Source organism: Myotis daubentonii, chromosome 12 (assembly GCF_963259705.1).
Source record: "Myotis daubentonii chromosome 12, mMyoDau2.1, whole genome shotgun sequence".
Classification (NCBI taxonomy): domain Eukaryota; kingdom Metazoa; phylum Chordata; class Mammalia; order Chiroptera; family Vespertilionidae; genus Myotis; species Myotis daubentonii.
Window position 1 is genome coordinate 40,997,414 of NC_081851.1, and position 18,439 is coordinate 41,015,852.

At 39.6% G+C, this 18,439-nt stretch overlaps 1 protein-coding gene across 8 annotated transcripts in view; it reads right to left on the reverse strand.

Annotated features, from left to right (window-relative positions):
* Positions 1-18,439, reverse strand: part of MEIS1 (Meis homeobox 1) — a 135,166-nt gene that overhangs the window by 6,446 nt on the left and 110,281 nt on the right. For 4 of the 8 annotated variants that reach the window (XM_059659612.1, XM_059659610.1, XM_059659611.1 and 1 more), the window contains 2 exons: positions 17,981-18,057; positions 223-362 (listed from right to left, as the gene is read on the reverse strand). In XM_059659612.1, coding sequence (XP_059515595.1) covers positions 223-362; positions 17,981-18,057 — 217 coding nt within the window. The remainder of the gene's footprint in view (positions 1-222; positions 363-17,980; positions 18,058-18,439) is intronic. The other 4 variants (XM_059659615.1, XM_059659618.1, XM_059659613.1 and 1 more) reach the window with 2 other exon arrangements.

Here is an 18,439-nt window from a genome sequence, read left to right on the forward strand (position 1 = left end):
CTGGGAAGGCAAACTCAGGAAAAAAAAATTACATTAATATATTGAATGTGTACAAAGAATATTGTAACTGAGCATTGTAATGATTTAAGAGCTACTTTTCTTTTTTTCCACCTTCTCCAAACGTTTTTATAATGATGTTAAATTGATTAGTGTTGTTATGAAACTAAACCGGTTTCATTTTAATTGCCAGGCGCTCCTAGCACTCACTCCCAGTTTATTTACCAGGTATCGGACCTCCCGGTGAATGGCTTGAGGATGGTTTTCGCCTGCGTGACTTGAATACAGTCACTATGGGGGACTTGCCTGCTCGGTTGGACTGGTCTATCATGGGCTGCACTATTCTTCTCCGGGCATTAATAAACCTGTAACCAAGAAAGTAGAGCAGATCATTATTCCTTAAAACAAAACAAAACCCAAAAAGCGATGGGGGGAGGTGGAGGAAGAGAAGATGGATCACAGTAAGAGCAGAGCTAGATCTTGGCAGAGAGAGTGGCTCTCCCCTGCTCACTGTGCAGTTTCAAATGCTGCAAAACCTGTAACCCCCAGTGACCTCTGAGTACACAGGCTTGGGGTTTCTGAGTTGATTTATGTTTGCCTGTTTTACCACAGTTGGACACTTCCATTTCATCTTTTCATGGGGGAATTAGCAGAATTTTCAGGAAACAATACCAGCCACCCCTCTTTTCAATTGCAAGGGGGGGGATATTTGGTGGGGAGCGCGAGATGTCCATAAGGGCATCCGTTACCTCTTCTAATTAGTGACATTTCATTCTTACGTTCTCCGACTTCTTTTTTACAATTTTTATCGAAACCTTCCCTACCTCTTGCAAACCTAATTCTATTTTAATGCCCACTATTAAGATAATGAACTGGGAAGGCAGCACACCATCAAATGAGGGAATGTCTGGAGTTTATCACCACTAACTCACACTGCTGGGGACTTCAGAGAAACGCATTCCTTTTAGAGATTTCTTGGGGTGGCTTTTTTTTTTTTTTGCTCTTTATGTAAAGTCTGAGGTCAAGGCGAGGTCACAGCTATACAGTAATTGAACTTATAATCTTGCTTTCTCCAGCTAAACCTGAAAATTTATAATAAACCTCTTATTAAGATATTTAAGTCACTTAAGTGTCTTAATAAGATTTACTTTATACAACTTTTGTTGCCCATACAAAAGTGATTAGCCACTGGAAAAATAAAAAAGTGGTTAATACAAGCTCTCCAAAGTCATGCTCATGAAATTTCTAACTCTTAAGATCCATATGTACTGCCTAATACTAAGACTTACATATCAAATACAGGAAATGAACAGGACATAGTAGATTCTGAAATAGTAAAGTGCTTTTAGTTCTCAATTCAATTCAGATTTGAATATATTGAACATGAGCCGCACATAAAAATACAGTAAAAAGTTTGATTATTCACTATTAATAATTAAAGGATCCACAGTCCAGTATGAATTCTAGTTTGTAAGTCTTCCCTCTTCAGGTAGGAAAATAATTCCCCAAAAACAAGCCATTAAACAGACAGGAACAGGTTTTTAAAATAAAAATGAAAACTCCATGACATTTGAAGACTCTCAATATCTTATATTCCTATGTCTTTCCATTATCTGAGAAGTAATTAAAATAAATAATGACAGTGGAATCTAACTAAAAGGACACTGTTAGTGCTAACTCTTATTGGCAACACTTAGTATATCAGTTCTTGTATATGAAGTCCCTGAACTGCTAATAAAAATATTTAAAGCACAGATCTAAAACAAATTGTGTTGCAAATCAGGTTATCATTATCTTGTATAAACCATGAAAATTGGAATCATGTGAGCAGAAGGTTAGATTAATTCTCCATTCTCATTATAAGCACAGGTGTAGCACAAACACCATGTGAAATAACCAATTAAAATGAAAAAAAATTCTGCCTTTTCATTATCTGCCTTCACTGCATGACCAATTAGAAAATTATTTAATATTAATTTTTTGCATATACCAAAAGTAATTTTCATAGTAACTAATCTAGGTAAAGAGACCAAAAATCAACTCTTTATCTACTGCTACTGTTCATAGTCTGCAGGCTCTTAGGGTGAAGGAACTCATCTGGTAACTTTTTTAAAAGTCCTTTTAAAAACATAATATTGTGGATATGATTTATACTATTTATCTAAAAATAGGAAGAGCACTTTTTAACAAACGAGAAGCCACAGCTCTGATAAATTAAGTGACTTATTTGAGGTCACATGTTACCCAAGAGATGTTAATAATTTGCTGAGTGACAGACAGCTCGCGAATAGTATCAAGTACCCCCCTCTCTAATGTCCTAAGCAGGGCATGGCCACTACTGTGCCACCCATCTAGAATATTCTGAAGTACATAGATATTTTTAAATGAGCTGGTTTTGAGCCAATCGACACTGGCAACAATTCTACCGTTGATTCCAACAATAAGCATGACCGAACGTTTTGTAGATTGGGGATTTTGATGACTGTATTGCTAGTGTATATAGACAGAGATAAAACTATGAATAAGATTTGGTGGCTTGAGTTATCTATATTCCATAGCTTGCCTCTTTCGCAGCTGTATATTCAGATTCCCAAAGACCAATTCATATTAATCAACTCAAGTTTGAATCCATGACTGTTAAACCCAAGGAATGATAGAAAAATCACACCTCGGTTTTGGAAGGGGCTTTAATGGTCACCTAGCTAGATCACTGACTTGCTTTCACTCTCTGATATCCCCATGTAATGGGTATCAAGAGGGGTAACCTCTGCTGGGCTGTTTCTAATACAATACTTGCCACCTTACCTTAGAGCCCACTCATTCTATAGACCAGGCAGCTGTCAGCAGCTTCTGCCTCACTGGATCTAAAGTGCTTTCACCAGGACAACTTCTTGGGGTAGTTTAAACAATTTAAATATTATTTTTTCAGGATTGCTTTCAAATATTTAAACCATAGCCATCATGCTCCATTGGCTTCTCCCCTCTTCTCCCTAGGTTACACCTCTGTGATTCTTAACAATGCCATTCTAGGATGTGAGTTGTTCTAGGATGTTGAGTCCATTCATCATTTGGGCCACGCTCTGCTCACTACGCTGAGGTTTGTCTGTGTGCCTCTGAAGGTCGTCAGTGGACAACACTAAATGCTGTTACTCTAGCCCTGCTCTGGTCCCCAGGGAGCAAGTAAACACCTCACCACAGCCTCTCAACTAAGGGCCCCCAGGTACTAGGTACTGCTGCTTTTCTTTTGGTGGCAATAACCATTGTTATTACTGACAGCACCGATGTAGGCTACCGTTAGGATATGTAGATATGAAGATATTTCATAAAATAAAATAAAAATAACAAAACATTGAAAACCCAAGAACACCTAATCACTTTGTCTAAACTACATACTTGGAACTTCTCATCTTTGAAAACTTATCAGCTCATACAGGACATCATAAACTCTCAGAATGTTACCAGATTATAATTCCTATACTTATATGAAATACACTATTATCTGGGGTCATGACAGATATCTTTACCTAAAAATAACTAATAGCCAAATATTTTATTTTTTTTAAAGCATGATCTCTTTGATCTTAAAACCATCTGAACATTTGCCTCTCTTTAGTGTACTTTATCATTATCCTAGACTATCTTATATGTACTCTCTTTGGAAGTATGCTACGTACAGCAAAGCCATGTGTTTAGATGGCTTCGGGGTGAATTCAGATACAAAAACATTTTCCTTCTGGGCAAAGTAATAAAATGACATTCTTGCTCCTCCCACTATAAGTCAAACAGAGGTCAGTTCCCCCATCCCTGTATCTGTTTAAATAAACTGGCCCAGCTGTTTGTTTCTGAAATGCCCTTTGACCTCGTGTCTCATCCTCCCTGCTTTTGTGACAGAATGCTTTACTTTCCATTGTGGAAGATTCTAAATTATCAAGAATTTTCTAAACACTGAACCAAAAAAAGAACTTTAGATTTTATGTGAACTTACATGAACATATTTCCTTCTTAAAATACTGTCATTTCAAGAAGCATCAGTAAAATACTTATTTTAAGCTCACATGTGTGTGTACAAATATATATATCAACATTTATGTATGAATACATAAATATATATTAGAGCTTGAACATAAGGAGAAAGTGTTTTTAGAGCTAAATAAAAAAAGAAAATGACAAAATTCCAATTTGAATGTACAATATAATGTGCATTCTCCAACAACCACCAAGTAGTTTAAGATAAAATATATATCCATCAACTCCATACAATCTTTAGAATTTTCCAGATTGATAATAAGGTCTCTTTTAAAAGTTTGTTAAAGACGTAAGAGAAAACTTTTACAACTGATGTCCAACCATTACAGCCCTTAAAATTCAGATGTATGCTGTCAGGAATACCTGACAACAGGACATGAAAGGAGTTTCACACTTTGGTTTCATAAAATGCAGCTCACATTTGCCATAAACTGGGCAATTAAAAGGTAAGCCTCTCAGTGAAGTGTGCTTTCAGGTTCGGAAACATTCTTTTTGCCTTTCCACATTACATTCTGAACATCAAGGTATATTTTTTCAAATCCATTTTGCTTTGAAATCACAATCTTCTTTTGTAAAGTACTCTTTAAGAACTGGACCCCCTGTAGGTGGTAGAAGACTGAATAAGGGAAAGAATTCTTATATTCTCCTTTTTCAAAGAATCATGGACTATAATTTCTTCCTGTGACCAAACTATCTCCTTTCTCAAAACAAGACATTTTAAAAAGAAAAGTAATTTAATGGATTGGCTTTATAGCTTTATTCCATGTCAAAATGAACAGAGATATATTTCTTTTAACTTAGTTATTTGTTTAGGACACACGTCCTAATAAGGGGGAATGGGAGGTTAAAAGAGAAGCAAAATCTTCAAAAACATTACACAGGGGATCATCTCCAAATTGCATTTTATTCTTTAAATTTTTAAATAGGAATCAGACAAGGAGAATGGGAGATGAATCCTGACTTATGCTAAAAAACAAAAACAAAAACACAACACTACAGGAATTCTTGCTTTATTCTTCCTTCTCTTGGCCCCCTAGATTTTTTTTTTATCACTAGACTTTTAAAGTTTTTCATTCTGCTAATCCCACCTATCTCCTTTTCTTCTCCGTCTCTGTATACCTGAATAGCTTTCTGAGCAAGATCTGGTAGAACAGCTTTCTAAAGTTGACCTTTGTCCTTTAGTTTATCCTCCACTCCTTGCCCTGGTTCCTTCCCACAGAACTGGATTGCTAAGTTTAGTTTCCTCTCCGTGAGAACCAGGAAAGGTGGAGAGATTGTAGTGAGCATCCATCTGAACCAAAACACAAGGTGCATTTTCCCAGGCCACAGGCAACTTTTCCACACAGCTTTGCCCCTTTCCTATACTTTTACTCCCTTACACTTCCTTGTATGGTTCTCTAATACCAACAAAAATAAGGCAAAATGACTTGCTCACTTTCAGAAAAGGCACTTTCACCTTGCCTCGATTAATTCTATTACTCAATGTTTGCAGCCTACTTTATTCAGTGATGATTAAGGGGTGTCCACATTTTGTTACTTCAGCAAGTCACTGCCAACACGGTGAACCACAGAAAATCAAATTGCTGCTGTTTCTAAACAATGACATGACTGTCAGTCATCCCCATACTGCTTCTTGCCAACTGGGCATAAGTGAATAGTCAGCAAGAAGGGGGGTATCTATTTAATATGGAGGAATATCATTTTACAATGCTCTCCCATATGCCCGAGAAGCTAAAATTATCAACTTAATATTAAAGAAAAGATTTCATTAAATAGCAGGATATGTTAGTAAAAATGCCTTCTATACCTATACCATTCATCAAAGGAAGTGTAAATTATACTCATGTTTGATTAATATTTAGCTATAGTTAGGAATAGCTATACTTTAATAATACTACTTTAATATTAATACTTTATAATAAAAATTAATACCATGCATTTTTAAGTATAAGAACTGGTGATTTCTGCATGCATTATTCTTTATTGAGTTAAAAATAAACAGTATGCAAGTATAATACTTAATTGATACATAATTCATTTTGGTAATTTCTATAAATATTTCTATAGAATTAAATCTTCAACTATAAAATGTCACATTGGAAGGTAGTTGCTGAATTCCAGAATTTTGTCCTTTCTCTAGTCCATAAATTTTCCTTAACGTAGCATTTCCTTCAACTTTATCACAGTCATTTAAATAAAACCATATATATTACATTTTTTAAAAGTCAGCATTTCCTAATAACTTTAAGGCCTGTCTTATAAACAAACCCTTCAGGGAAAGAGTTCTAGCTAGCTCCCAAATAACGCTCTGTTCTTTAAAACAAGAAATCAACTTCAAAATCTTCTGTTGGAATTCTTCATTTTAGATTTACATTCACTTATTGGATTTAACGATCCATAACTGGCAGTCTTCAGGGGCCAAGCCTGCTACACTCCCTTTCACTGTGAAATAAAATTTCATGAAACGTGATTTTAAGATGCTCAAGAAAGTTGACTCCATCTCAAGTCAAACCTTATGAAATCATGCTTTTGGCACCTTTCTCTAGTTTCTCAAGCTCCTCCAGGATCTGACAGTTCCAGGACTGCAATACATCATCTGTGTGTGTGAGGGTGGAGGAGGAGAGTGGACAGGAGGGGAGAAGGCAGCACAGGTCCTGCTCCCCGTCCACCCTGGAAGTATAATATTGGAATTTGCTCCAATCACACTAAGCCCATCAGTCAGCAGTCCCTTCCGTGATGGGTGTATTTGTCAAATTACTCTAGAAAGGGCTGAAATTGAGGATGTTAATTACATATAAATTTTTTTTCAAAGCAACCAGCAAAAAGAAATCACTAATTAGTTGAACATTTTAACACAAAGAAATCACAAAACCCATGTATTATGTTGAACTTTCGATGTTGAAATAATGTCCAAACATTTTATCATTTGGTTATGTAGAACAAAGTTTTTCCTTGAAAGCAAATTGCAACGTGATTTTTTTTTTTATTCTAAACAAATATAAACTCATAGACAACCGTATGGGTGATTATGGAGGGAAAAGAAAGTTGGGGGAGGTAAAGAGGATAATGGAGTGATAAATGGTGATGGAAGGAGACTTGACTTGGGGTGATGAACACACAATACAATATACAGATGATGTATTATATATTTGTACTCCTGTAACCCATTTAATTTTATTAACCTCTGTGAGCTCTTTCCTTTCTCTAGGATCTCTCCTTTATTTGCCTTAGTTCCCCAGCCTTGACCAACCCCAAACTTCTCTGGCCTGGAGTCTCTACTCATACCAAGGGAGAATATCTCAAAATTTAGCTTGATTTCTACTCTTACCTGCCATGTTAGGGTATAGAACGCCACAATGAAGACGACTTGACTTGAATGGGGGCTTGTCTCTATTCCTTAGAATGTTCATTGTAACTTGTGTTTCAATTAAAAGGCTTGAAACCCCAGTAATGTATGTCAAAATGTAGCCCCCTAAATACAAATAGAACCACTTATACTAAAAGGCAAAAATCTCTCAATTGAGGTATATGTCAAAAATTTTTAAATAAAGGCACTAAAACAAACAAAATGATCTCCTCTTAGAATATGTCAAATCTTTGAAAAATGCTTATGGGCATCTAAGGCACCCTGAAAAAAGTTTGGAGAATATGAATTCCACTTATGAGTGGCTACCCTTTTCCTTGTACAATATTACACACAAATATCACAGTCAAAACACTGGCAAGTGCTCTGAAAATTGTAAAACCAAAGACAGGGGTTTGTTGAGACGCTGTTATTATGATTCTCAAAAATATCTAATGGCATGCAAAAATACACACACTTGTACATGAATGCTTATAGCAGCAAGAGGTAGAAACCACTCAAATGTCCACCAATGATGCATGGAGAAACAAAATGTGGTACATCCATAAAATGAAATATTATTTATCCATAAAAATAAAAGTACCGATGACACTTTTTACAATGTAGAGGAAATTTACAAACATTACTGGAGGCCCGGTGCATGAAAATTTATGCACTGGAGGGGGGTCCCTCAGCCCGGCCTGCCCCCTCTCACAGTCTGGGAGCCCTCAGGGGAAGGAGGCGACCTGGCCATCAGGGGAAGGCCACGCTCCATCATACCTCTGCTGCTGCCACTGCTGGCAGCGCAAACCTAGGTGGGCCCCGGTTACCTGAGCCTCGGGCGGCCCTGGGAGGCTGGGGGGCTGAGGGGGCTGGGGGACTCTGGCCTTGCCGTGTGCCTGCTGCCCTAGCAGGGCTGAGGGGACTGGGCGCCACCATCTTTGAGGGTGGGGCAGTCAATTAGCATATTCCCTCCTTATTGGCTGTGGGTGCCACCATCTTTGAGGGCGGGGCAGTCAATTAGCATATTCCCTCCTTATTGGCTGTGGGCGCCACCATCTTTGCAACAGCGTGAGAGTCAATTAGCATATTCCCTCTTTATTAGATAGGATGCTAAGAGAAAAAAGCCAGTCACAAAAGACCACATATCATATGATAACATTTATGTGAAATATCCAGAATAGGCAAATCTATAGGGACAGAAAGTAGATTCATGGTTGCCAGGAGCTGGTAGGATGGATGAAAGTGTGGGGTGGGATATTAGCTAAAGGGTACAGATAATAGAGTATACAGATATCAAATTATAATGTGGTACACCTGGAATTTATATAAGTTATTAACCAATGTTACGCCAATAAAAAATTAAAACAAGATAAATAAAGGGTACCGGGTTTCTTTTTGAGGTGGTGAAAGCATTCTAAAATTAACTGTGGGGATAGCTTCCTACAAAAACCCATTGAATTGTATACTTTAAATGGGTAACTTGCATGGTATGTGAATTATATCTCAATGAAAGCTGTTAAAAATAAATATGTAAGGGTGGACTGGAAGAGGTGCTGGAGCAGGAATCAGCCTTTCCTCCCCTCTAATTGGCAGAGTAACGTTGTAAGGCCCTGAGCCTCAACTGTCACATGACGCATACAATCCCACCCAGCTTTCGCTTCTGTGGCTCCGTAGCACAGGGTTTCCAAAATTTTAATCCAGGCCCCCTTTTGATAAACGTCAAAATCCCATATCCCTTTGTTATTTGCACTTTCCAAAGAAATGACAGGACTAAAATCAAAAGTTAATTCTCAGTAAGCTTTTCTATACTATGTTCACTCGGAATGATTCTGATTATGTCTGTTCTGCCCCCCACCCCGACTTGGCCCTGAGGATGGGAATATGGCATTGCTAGGTGACCAGCCATGGGGGCTGAGATCTGACACCTTTGGACATGTATAGTTCCTTCAATTAGCTTTTCACCATCCACTACTCCCTGCCCTTTGCAAGTACATATGAACTCTGACCCAAACTAGGGATCAAATAAAGTCAGCCATAGCAGATGTTCTAGGGATATAGGCCAAGAAAGTTCCTCCACCAGACAACACCCCTCAAACATACTGGTGTACATTTAAATCAGCATCCTAGAGTAGAAAGAAAACAGTAGACACTTACGTATGTTTTTAATCACGGCACATATCACTTCTATCCCTAGGCAATATACTATTCTGGAAAACCAGTGACGTGATCAATATTCAGCCAGATCTTTCCAACGACCCGGAATTCATTTTTGAGCTAAGCTACATTTAGAACCCAAGACCAATAATCCCCACAGGCCTGAAAGAGTTAATGTGTTTGAGAAAGGAAATATCTTTTCCTTCTTCAGAGATGGATCTAATCTTGCAAGGCGTTAGGCCCTTTGGTCACATCAGTTAAGAGGGTAAAAAGGAAAAGGGAGCTCTCAAGGATGGGAACCCATTAAGGTTTTCCGTTTATTTGTTATTGTTCAGGTGTCAAGAGCCCAATAGAGTTCATTATTTCCCATACTAATGGGTCAGGCTGAAAAGCCCTGTAAGAATGGAAATAAATTAAAGAGGAAAATATCAACAATGATGAGGGCAGCGAACAGGGGAGCCCTGTATTTGCCAAAGTTGCAGGCACCCATGTTGTTGGAGGGTTGTGTGTGTGTTTTTCTTTAATGTTCTCTTTCCCCTTAAAAATTAAAACAGGAACAGAATGAAACGCTGAGCATTTACACAAAGCTCTAGGCATTCACACACTGGAGCGAGGCGGCCCGGATCCAAGACAACGTTGGCCCTCAGAAACACTTCCTTCCCCCGCGCCCCTGGCTCCACTCCATTTCTGAGAAAATTGTTTTATTCAACAAAGAGGCAACATTTGCCCCATTTTTTCATGTCGCGGGCTGACTTTTTAACCACTCAGAAATGCTGTTTGTTTTATGTAGGCGCAGCCCGAAGCAAGATGATGATGTAAGTGAGAGGGGAGAGGGGGGTCTCTGTGGGCACAGCGAGGTGCTTCGGTGCTCAATGGTTAATCACCCAACACCAGCCTCAGCAACTGTTGACACAAAATAGGTGGAGATCAGGTCTGTGCAAGCAGAAAATACCAGAAAGGCAAACTGTATGTAAACACACTTAAGGCAGATTTGACAAGAATAGACCTAAACCTGAGTTGCTAGGAACCTCTGAATGCCTCAGCTTCAGGGTCCCTCTGGGCGGAGGCTGCTTCCCCTGACCGAGTTTCCTTTCAGAAGAAGAGGGGGAACGCTGGAAACACTAAAATCAGCTTACAGGAGACAGCGGAGACATTTGTCCCCTCGCTTCACACAGTGTGAGTTTCCAATCTGCTCCTACATGCAGGATTTATGTAACGTAATACAGTTCTTCCACATATACCTGGAGCGGGGCCAAATGAGAGAGACTGAAATAAAAAAAATTAAAAAGAAAAACACAAAAAACCCCAGTGTGTGCATACAGCCGCAATTCAGAAAGTTATTTCTCCTGACCTATAACACGCATGCAAACAAGCACATGGATAATGCTTAAAACAGCCTTTTAATCTTATCTAACTGACACCTGACAAGCCATTACTTATAGATTATTAATGCGCCCACTAAAAAGTTTGTCATGTACAAAATTACTGGAAGAGAAGATTGAACGCCTGAGGAAAAAACAAATTTTGCTGCGCAGGAACTTCAGAAATTCCGAGGCTATTATCTGTCATGCCCTTCATAGGCTCACAGCACACGGCTAAAAACAACTGATTTGTCTCTATTAGGAGTCCTGAAATGACAGCATACATGGTTTTCATGTCTTGCGATAATGTTTAATTTCAACTAGTTTTTATTTTACCGGGCTTGATTTGCTTATTTCAGATAAAGAAAAAAATAACAACTTTTAATTAGCTTTCCTATTTGTCTCTCATCAAAGGACCTGCTCTTTTTTCCAGTCCCACTGTAAAGTTGGGATCAGAATCAGTTTCGGAACTAAACTTGCTCCTCTTTGGTTCATATTAATTATCACACAGTCTCACGGTCTAGACTAGAGCATTAGAGGTGGACGAGGCTGAGTCCCAGTAATCAGTCCTACCTGACCATTGAAGGTGGAGGAAGCTGTTGCCATGGAGATAGAGTGACACGATCAAGGACATGCATCTCATTGGTGAGGAGTGGGGAGGACAGATGACATGTTTTGACTTGAAATGCTCTTTCGCCTAGAAAGTCCCTCCCCTTTCTCGCCCTGTGTAAGTTGTATGTTGTCATGGGGTTCACAGGGGAATTTGTCCCTTAGCCACCTGCGGATGCGGGCTCTTCCCCTTGACCCTGATAGCTCCCAGCCCCCTCACTTCCCATGCTCTCTGCGAGGACATGGGAGTCGGGCCCAGCCTGCCAGGTCTCATGACAAGTAAGGAGTTCTTTGCATTTCTCAGACCAAATGCTTGTGCCAAGACACTCAAGACAACAAACGGGCCTTGATGAGGACTTGCAGCCAGTCCTGCTGATCTACGCGCCGTGTTCAATGTCAACCGCCCAGCCACTGGCCCCACTGCCTTGAAAGGGGTCACAGGTATTCAGAAGCACGGGGCCCATGATGGTACATCAGTCTCCCAACGCACTCGACTCTGGGCCTCCCTTGAGCCCCAGCCCTAAGCGGTCCTGAAAAACGCCCTCAGGTGGTACCGACTCTCAACTCACTGGCTTTGAATGTGGGCGGAAGGAGACAGCGGTTACACAAAACAGGACTTGGAGTTTAGGCCCAGCTCCCTGCCTCCTGCTCCTTCCCATCTCTCTTCTCGCCTACACTCAAGGTCCCCTGGAAGAAGGGCAGGCCTTTTGCACCGAACAGAGGGCCGACACCCACCCCTTCCTCAAGGGTTTCCATCTTTCACAATATGAAGGATGGGATTTAACATGGGGTGGGGAGAGGGGGGCTTCAGAGTGAATTTGTGGCATGAAACTTACAACAAACTCTACTTAACAGAGTCATTTTCAAAGAGGATTATTTGCTGTGCATTTAAAAAATCTGCACACAAAAGCAGTGTCTCCGTTGAACTCCTAAGACTCTCTGACATGACAATACCTGAAGGTTTCTAAATTCACAGCTCTTTTCCCTGCGAGCTATTTGCTCAGCTTTCCCAACAACACCCTGCCTGCCTGGCCCCGCGCCAGCTCTGTCTCAGGCAATATGCAAGCTAAACATTTTTTGACTGATTTCAATATTTTCTTATGAGCAACTAGACAGTATTTTATCTAGTGAGTATTACTGATTGCTGTAATCTAAGCCCGGAGTAAGCACCTGTAAAGGTAATATTATTAGAATTGACACTCAAGGTGAAAAGCTTAGCACTTAACTGTGGCTGGAAGAACAACAACCCGTTCCAAAATGTTCTGGAGGGTTTTCATATTTATATCTCCTTCTGCTCCTTCCTTTAAGGATACTGCACCTGTTACTCCATTGATCTATTACAAAATCTACCTTAAATGTAGGTTACACTTAAATTCTCAAGGGGAAATGTTAAGTCACCTGTTTAATAAAATGACCTTTTGTGTGTGAAGTTGTGCACCCCTAGGTAATTCCTAGGCAAGGGAAATCAGTCCACGCCCATACACCCTGCGCTTTCATTCTGTAGCCGAATAACAAACGAATGGCCCAGTACCCCTTGCACGGTGCCCTGTTTCTTTTACATCTGTTTCTCCTGCTTTTGTGTCATGCCTCTGTTTAGCTTTATTGACAAAACAATCTGTGGCTAATGTTTAAACAACATCTGTAAAATGTATTATTAAATTACATTGGGAGAAAAAACAGAGCAATTCTATGAAACCCTATGACCCCCTATTGATTTTTAGATCACAGAAGTTGAAAGGATAATTTGTGAATGTTTTAACATTTACATCTGTGCAGGTACCTATATTTATAGGATCTTTGATTACTTATAAAAGTATTTGCTCCATGATTACCATAACTCAGAAAGAAACCTGACCTTTACCAGTTGAATCTGTTTATAATAATAAGGGAGATCCTATTTTTAAAAAAGTACATTTACATTTTTACCTGCCAGTGGCATAAATCTCTAGGGATAACATACATTCTCCCCAACTAGGAATGAATGGGAAGTGATGCCTGAATGCTTTGCAGTTTTGCAGGCAATAAATGAAGCAACTAGGAAACTCTGGTGCGTGTACTCAACCTGTGACCGGTAGCACTGAGATACTTCTATAAAGTGTCACCTCGGATGACAGGATGCTCCCTGGGATTGTATGCACCCGACTGCTGGACAGTGGTTTTTCTCTCCACATACATACTGTATTTCACATACATTATATGACTTGCACCTTAAAATCTGTATTGCCTTCTTAGAAGGTAAAGGAATATTCATCCTACTTTAGCCTTAATGGGAAAATGTTGGGATGAGAAGTAGTAAACAAAGAAATGTAAAATGTATTCAGCGCACCCTCGGCTAGAACTCTGCTGAGGCATCCGGCAAATAAGCTACAACCACAGGCACACGTTTTCGTCACGTGCAATTCCCAGGTCTACAACACTGCTGTGGAAACATATAAGGCAGTTTTCATTTGGCCATTCTACACTCACATTCTCAACATAAAGAAATAAAGTTGGTCTGAAGAAAAAAGAACCAAGTATTAGCTGTGTATGTGTGTGGAGTGTGTGTGTGTGTGTGTGTGTGTGTGGCTCTCTCCTCTTGCTTCTTCTAAGTCCTTCCTTTGTTTTACTGTCCCCACGTGTAATAAACATACTCTCAAAATCACCTGGGCTTGTACTATGCAATCTTTCCTGCACAAAGTCAAGAACCCACACACTACAGGCCGGCCCAAGGCAGACCCACAGCTGGCCCGGTCCTTATCTGGTGATATGTATGTGTTTTCTTTAAAGTTCTACCTAAATAGTTAAAGACTCAAACAATCAACTAATCTCAAATTTTAAGAAGTTTCTGTTTAAATGATTACAACATTCAACATATGAGTAATATGTTTTCACTGCTGATACAACACAACAACAATGAAAAAACAAAGAGACAAAACCCCAGATGCTATTATTTATCATTTTTGGATCAAACCGTAATGGGGAGTGAGGCAGCAAAGAAAGAAGAATACACAAATTTATAGCATATACTATATTCCAAAAATTAGTATGCTTCAAGTGTAAGTGTATCACGCATGCTAGATGGAAATATTTAGGCAATTAGTTATGGAAGTTGGTATTTAAAAACCATGCAGTTACCTCAAATACTTTGGTAATTTAGGTAAAAACATATTTTAACCCAAATTATTTGCGTTATTGTCTGAATTCTCAAAAAAAATTATTGGCACAGACTTGTCCCATGATGTCTCACCTAATAAATTTAATACATTTCACATTCCATCCTAGGTCCCAATTCCTATAAGTACTAATACCAGTCATTTTCAGGTTCCTCCTCTCTGTTTTCATTCTGGCAGGTAAACCCAATATAAAAATTGTAACAGCTAGTCCTTTTAATTCAAACTTTCTCTTAATCAAATCTGTCTCGTTTTACATTTAGATTACTGTTGAAATTATCCCTGTTCTCTTCGTCCCCCAAACACCATATGCTTTGACCTTAGTTAGCCAAGGCCGATAGTATATATCACCTATGTCAGTTAAATAAACGTAGAATCAGGTCAGCAATGAGATGAAAGAACCATTACAACGCACCCAACTTTTTTTCATCTCATTTTTCAGTTAAAACCTAACTTATGGCTGCGTTGGCCAGGGTTTCTATGACAAGCTAACAACCAGACATGCGTTTATATTTTTCACTTTCAGATTGTGTGTTTTCATACATCATGTTGCTGCCAATAATTATGACTGATCTGCACCCAACCTGCCCTTCAGCATTTTATTAAATCTCTTCAACGGTGACTCATAGTTTGTACAAAATGTACATGTGTGTTAACAAGTTTTAAGAAATCCAGGAAGGAAGACCAATTTTTAAATGTTGTGGCTAAATGAAGTGAAAGGGAATGAAGATTCTTTTCAAAAATTGTTATTTCCCGGAGGAAATAACTTGAGCTTGATGCTCAATACAGGAAAAATGTTTACAAGCTCTCAGAAAAGCTTTGTGTGATTGTATTATGATAGGGTAAAATGAAAACCATTTTACTTCAGTGGTTATGCTCCTGTTCAGTCTTCAAGTAATCCTACTGTGAGTACCATCTGGGTTATCCCAGGGTTTTTTGCATCCTATTTCCTACCCAAACCCTAAATAAAAAGAAATCTATTATCAGCTCCTCAACAGAAAGTGTGGGTGGAATTAATAAACCGTTAAAAACTCAAATCAAACATGGGAATGTCATTATTCACCCAACATAAGAGAAGCAATATCTCTTACAACGTTGAGTTAGCTGAGGGGAATGCTCTACCACAAACCAAGTTGCTAGAAGAGTTGGAACAGTTGCCAAATCCGAAGCAATGAAGCGCAAGCAAAAGTCACTGCTAACTCCAGGTAGAAGTGCGCATGACACCGGGCCACTTGGGATCAGAACCATGCTCATGTCCCGAGGAACTAAGTCAAAGTGATTGTTAGGTTATGCACCTGTGCAGAATTGAGTAGCAGGATGGAGTTTAGGGTAAAGTCTACATATACTTTGAAAAATTATCATACATTATGTAGCATCACGTTTTTAAGATCCTCTCCCCCCTTTCTAACTGCAAAACTGAAGCAGTCAGATTGTGATCGCTGGGCCTAGAATCTAAGGAAATGACAACTGCACGTGGCTTGGCGTCGCGGGAATGCCTGCCTGCCCCCGCATCTACAGGAACAGCCATAAGTCTGTCCACCTGTAGAAAACAACTTGTCTTGGAATTTAGTCTCTGGTAACAATGTGTGTTTACGGATGAAGTTTGCTAGCAACACTGAGAAGGAAGAGAGATGGCATGTGTGATAGATCCCTGAATGGCAGAGCTTTGCCTTCTCTGATTAGAGCTCGCCCTGCCACTCCTTGGCCCTCGAATGGGAACGTTTCCCAGGGAAATATGATATTTATGCAGCCTCCATTGTATTAAAATTGCTTCCTCATCAGCTTAACCTGGAAACTATATATGCATTTAGGTGTGCATGCAAAATTGATGGTCTACCTTATACTAAATTCCAAAACAAGTTGAAAGACTACATTTAAATACATACCATCAACAGCCGTGAAAATTTATACACAAGAGCAGGTAAAAATAAACCAACCAAAAAACCTCAGCAGCAACACAACTCCTAGTAACACATCTCGGTACAGTGTGTCTTCTGTTGGTTCCCTAACCACCTGGCGAAAAGGGCTGCAAAAAAATTGATCTCCCAAGCTGCAGTGAGGTCAGAGAAATTGATAACCCTGACAAGCACAGCTCATGTGAGTCTGTCTGTGTCTTGAAGATAGTGCACTTTGTAAATTAATCCTCCAAAGGCAAATATATTGTAAGGAGCTTGTTATCTCTAAAATACTAAATTGAAGAATACATGGAATTATATTGACAGAAATCACATTCTCTGTAATGGAGTTTAATATATCTGAAATCTCTCCCAAAGGCTCCCAGGCTCTCTAACAGAGAGAAGGGTCTGTTAATAGAGGTGCAATGGACATCAAGAACGAATTTATTCACCAAAATGGATTAGGCCATGTAATCAGAGATTCAGTAATATTAATCTTTGACACTTATTGAACAGAAAGAAACACTTCTGTCTGCAAACTAGCACTCCCAGCTCTCTGCTTTCCCCAACCAGGCTTTGGGCCTTTTCTGGATTTTACTTCAAAGAGGATAAGGTTTCCCCCATCATAAACACTAATCTAAAAATATTAGGACAATTAATTAGATACACTTCGTTTCAGAGGATATTGGGTTTCAATACCCTTCAAATATGACACTAGCACTGGGTGACGATGGGAGCCTGGCTTTCAGCACGCTCACAAAGGGTAATAAATCCTACTCTCTCAAGGCCTCCCTGCATACACCACACACTAAGCCAGAATATTGTTGGCTGATTCTTGGGACATAAGCTCAGCTTCTCCCCACATCGGGAATTTACACATTTATTTAGAAACAGTTCCAAGGCGCATCAGGTTTTGAGCAGCTTCAAAGTAGAAACAAGTAATTTCTCCTTTTCCAAAGACAGGAGATAAGAGGAAAAAAAAAAGGGGGGGGGGTGTCCCTTGCATGCACAGCCCTAACAAAATCTAACTAAATTTAGTTATTCAATGAATTGAAAACCTGATCGATATGTGATGGTGGATTTTCTTGTTTCATAGAAAATAGGATGGTTTTACTCTTTCAATCGATTTTCCTGAAAAGGGGGGGCGAAGGGAGCCATAGAGAGGGATACGCTCACAGAGCCATCGTGAAGGTGAATTCAACACTGACTTAGACGATGCCTAGCAAGTGACGGTTAATAAAGGAGGGGAAGCTATGCATTGCTTTCTTTTCCATATTAGCAGAGACTCTCGCCCTTCACTCCGCAGCTGGTTTTCACTTTTGGATGGGACAAGCCACCAGGGAAAACAGCTGACCTGGGTGTGTCTTCTTCATGCAAAACCTGAGCCGCAGGTCGCCAGAGGGGGAAGCAGATTGTGTGCAAACACAAAACCAAATTACTTACCAATTGTTCACTTGAAGGATGGTGAGTCCCGTGTCTTGTGCCAACTGCTTTTTCTGTTCTTCAGAAGGGTAAGGGTGCTGGAAGAGAGCAGAACAGATAGGTGTGTGCGCGTGTGCTGTGGGCAGAGAAGGTCGTGCACATCCCATGCCGGGTGCCACGGCAGGGGCCAGGGATTCGATAATACACAGATATGCTCTTTAAACAGGAGACGTGTACGTCAAGCAATATTTAGGCTATTTGTCAATAACCTAAGTGTCTAGCGAAGTCTAATTAAAGGTAAAAATGCTGAGGTGTGTCACTCTTATTAATGGAATACTACATCATCTAATTAATGGCAGTAAAAGACAGCCAATTACAAAGATTAGTGAAGTGTATAAATAGCTCCGTAGGATACTTGCAGAACCTTGATACTGAGATTATCCTTTAACAGGTTTATTTGCTGCAAACATGGAAAGTTCA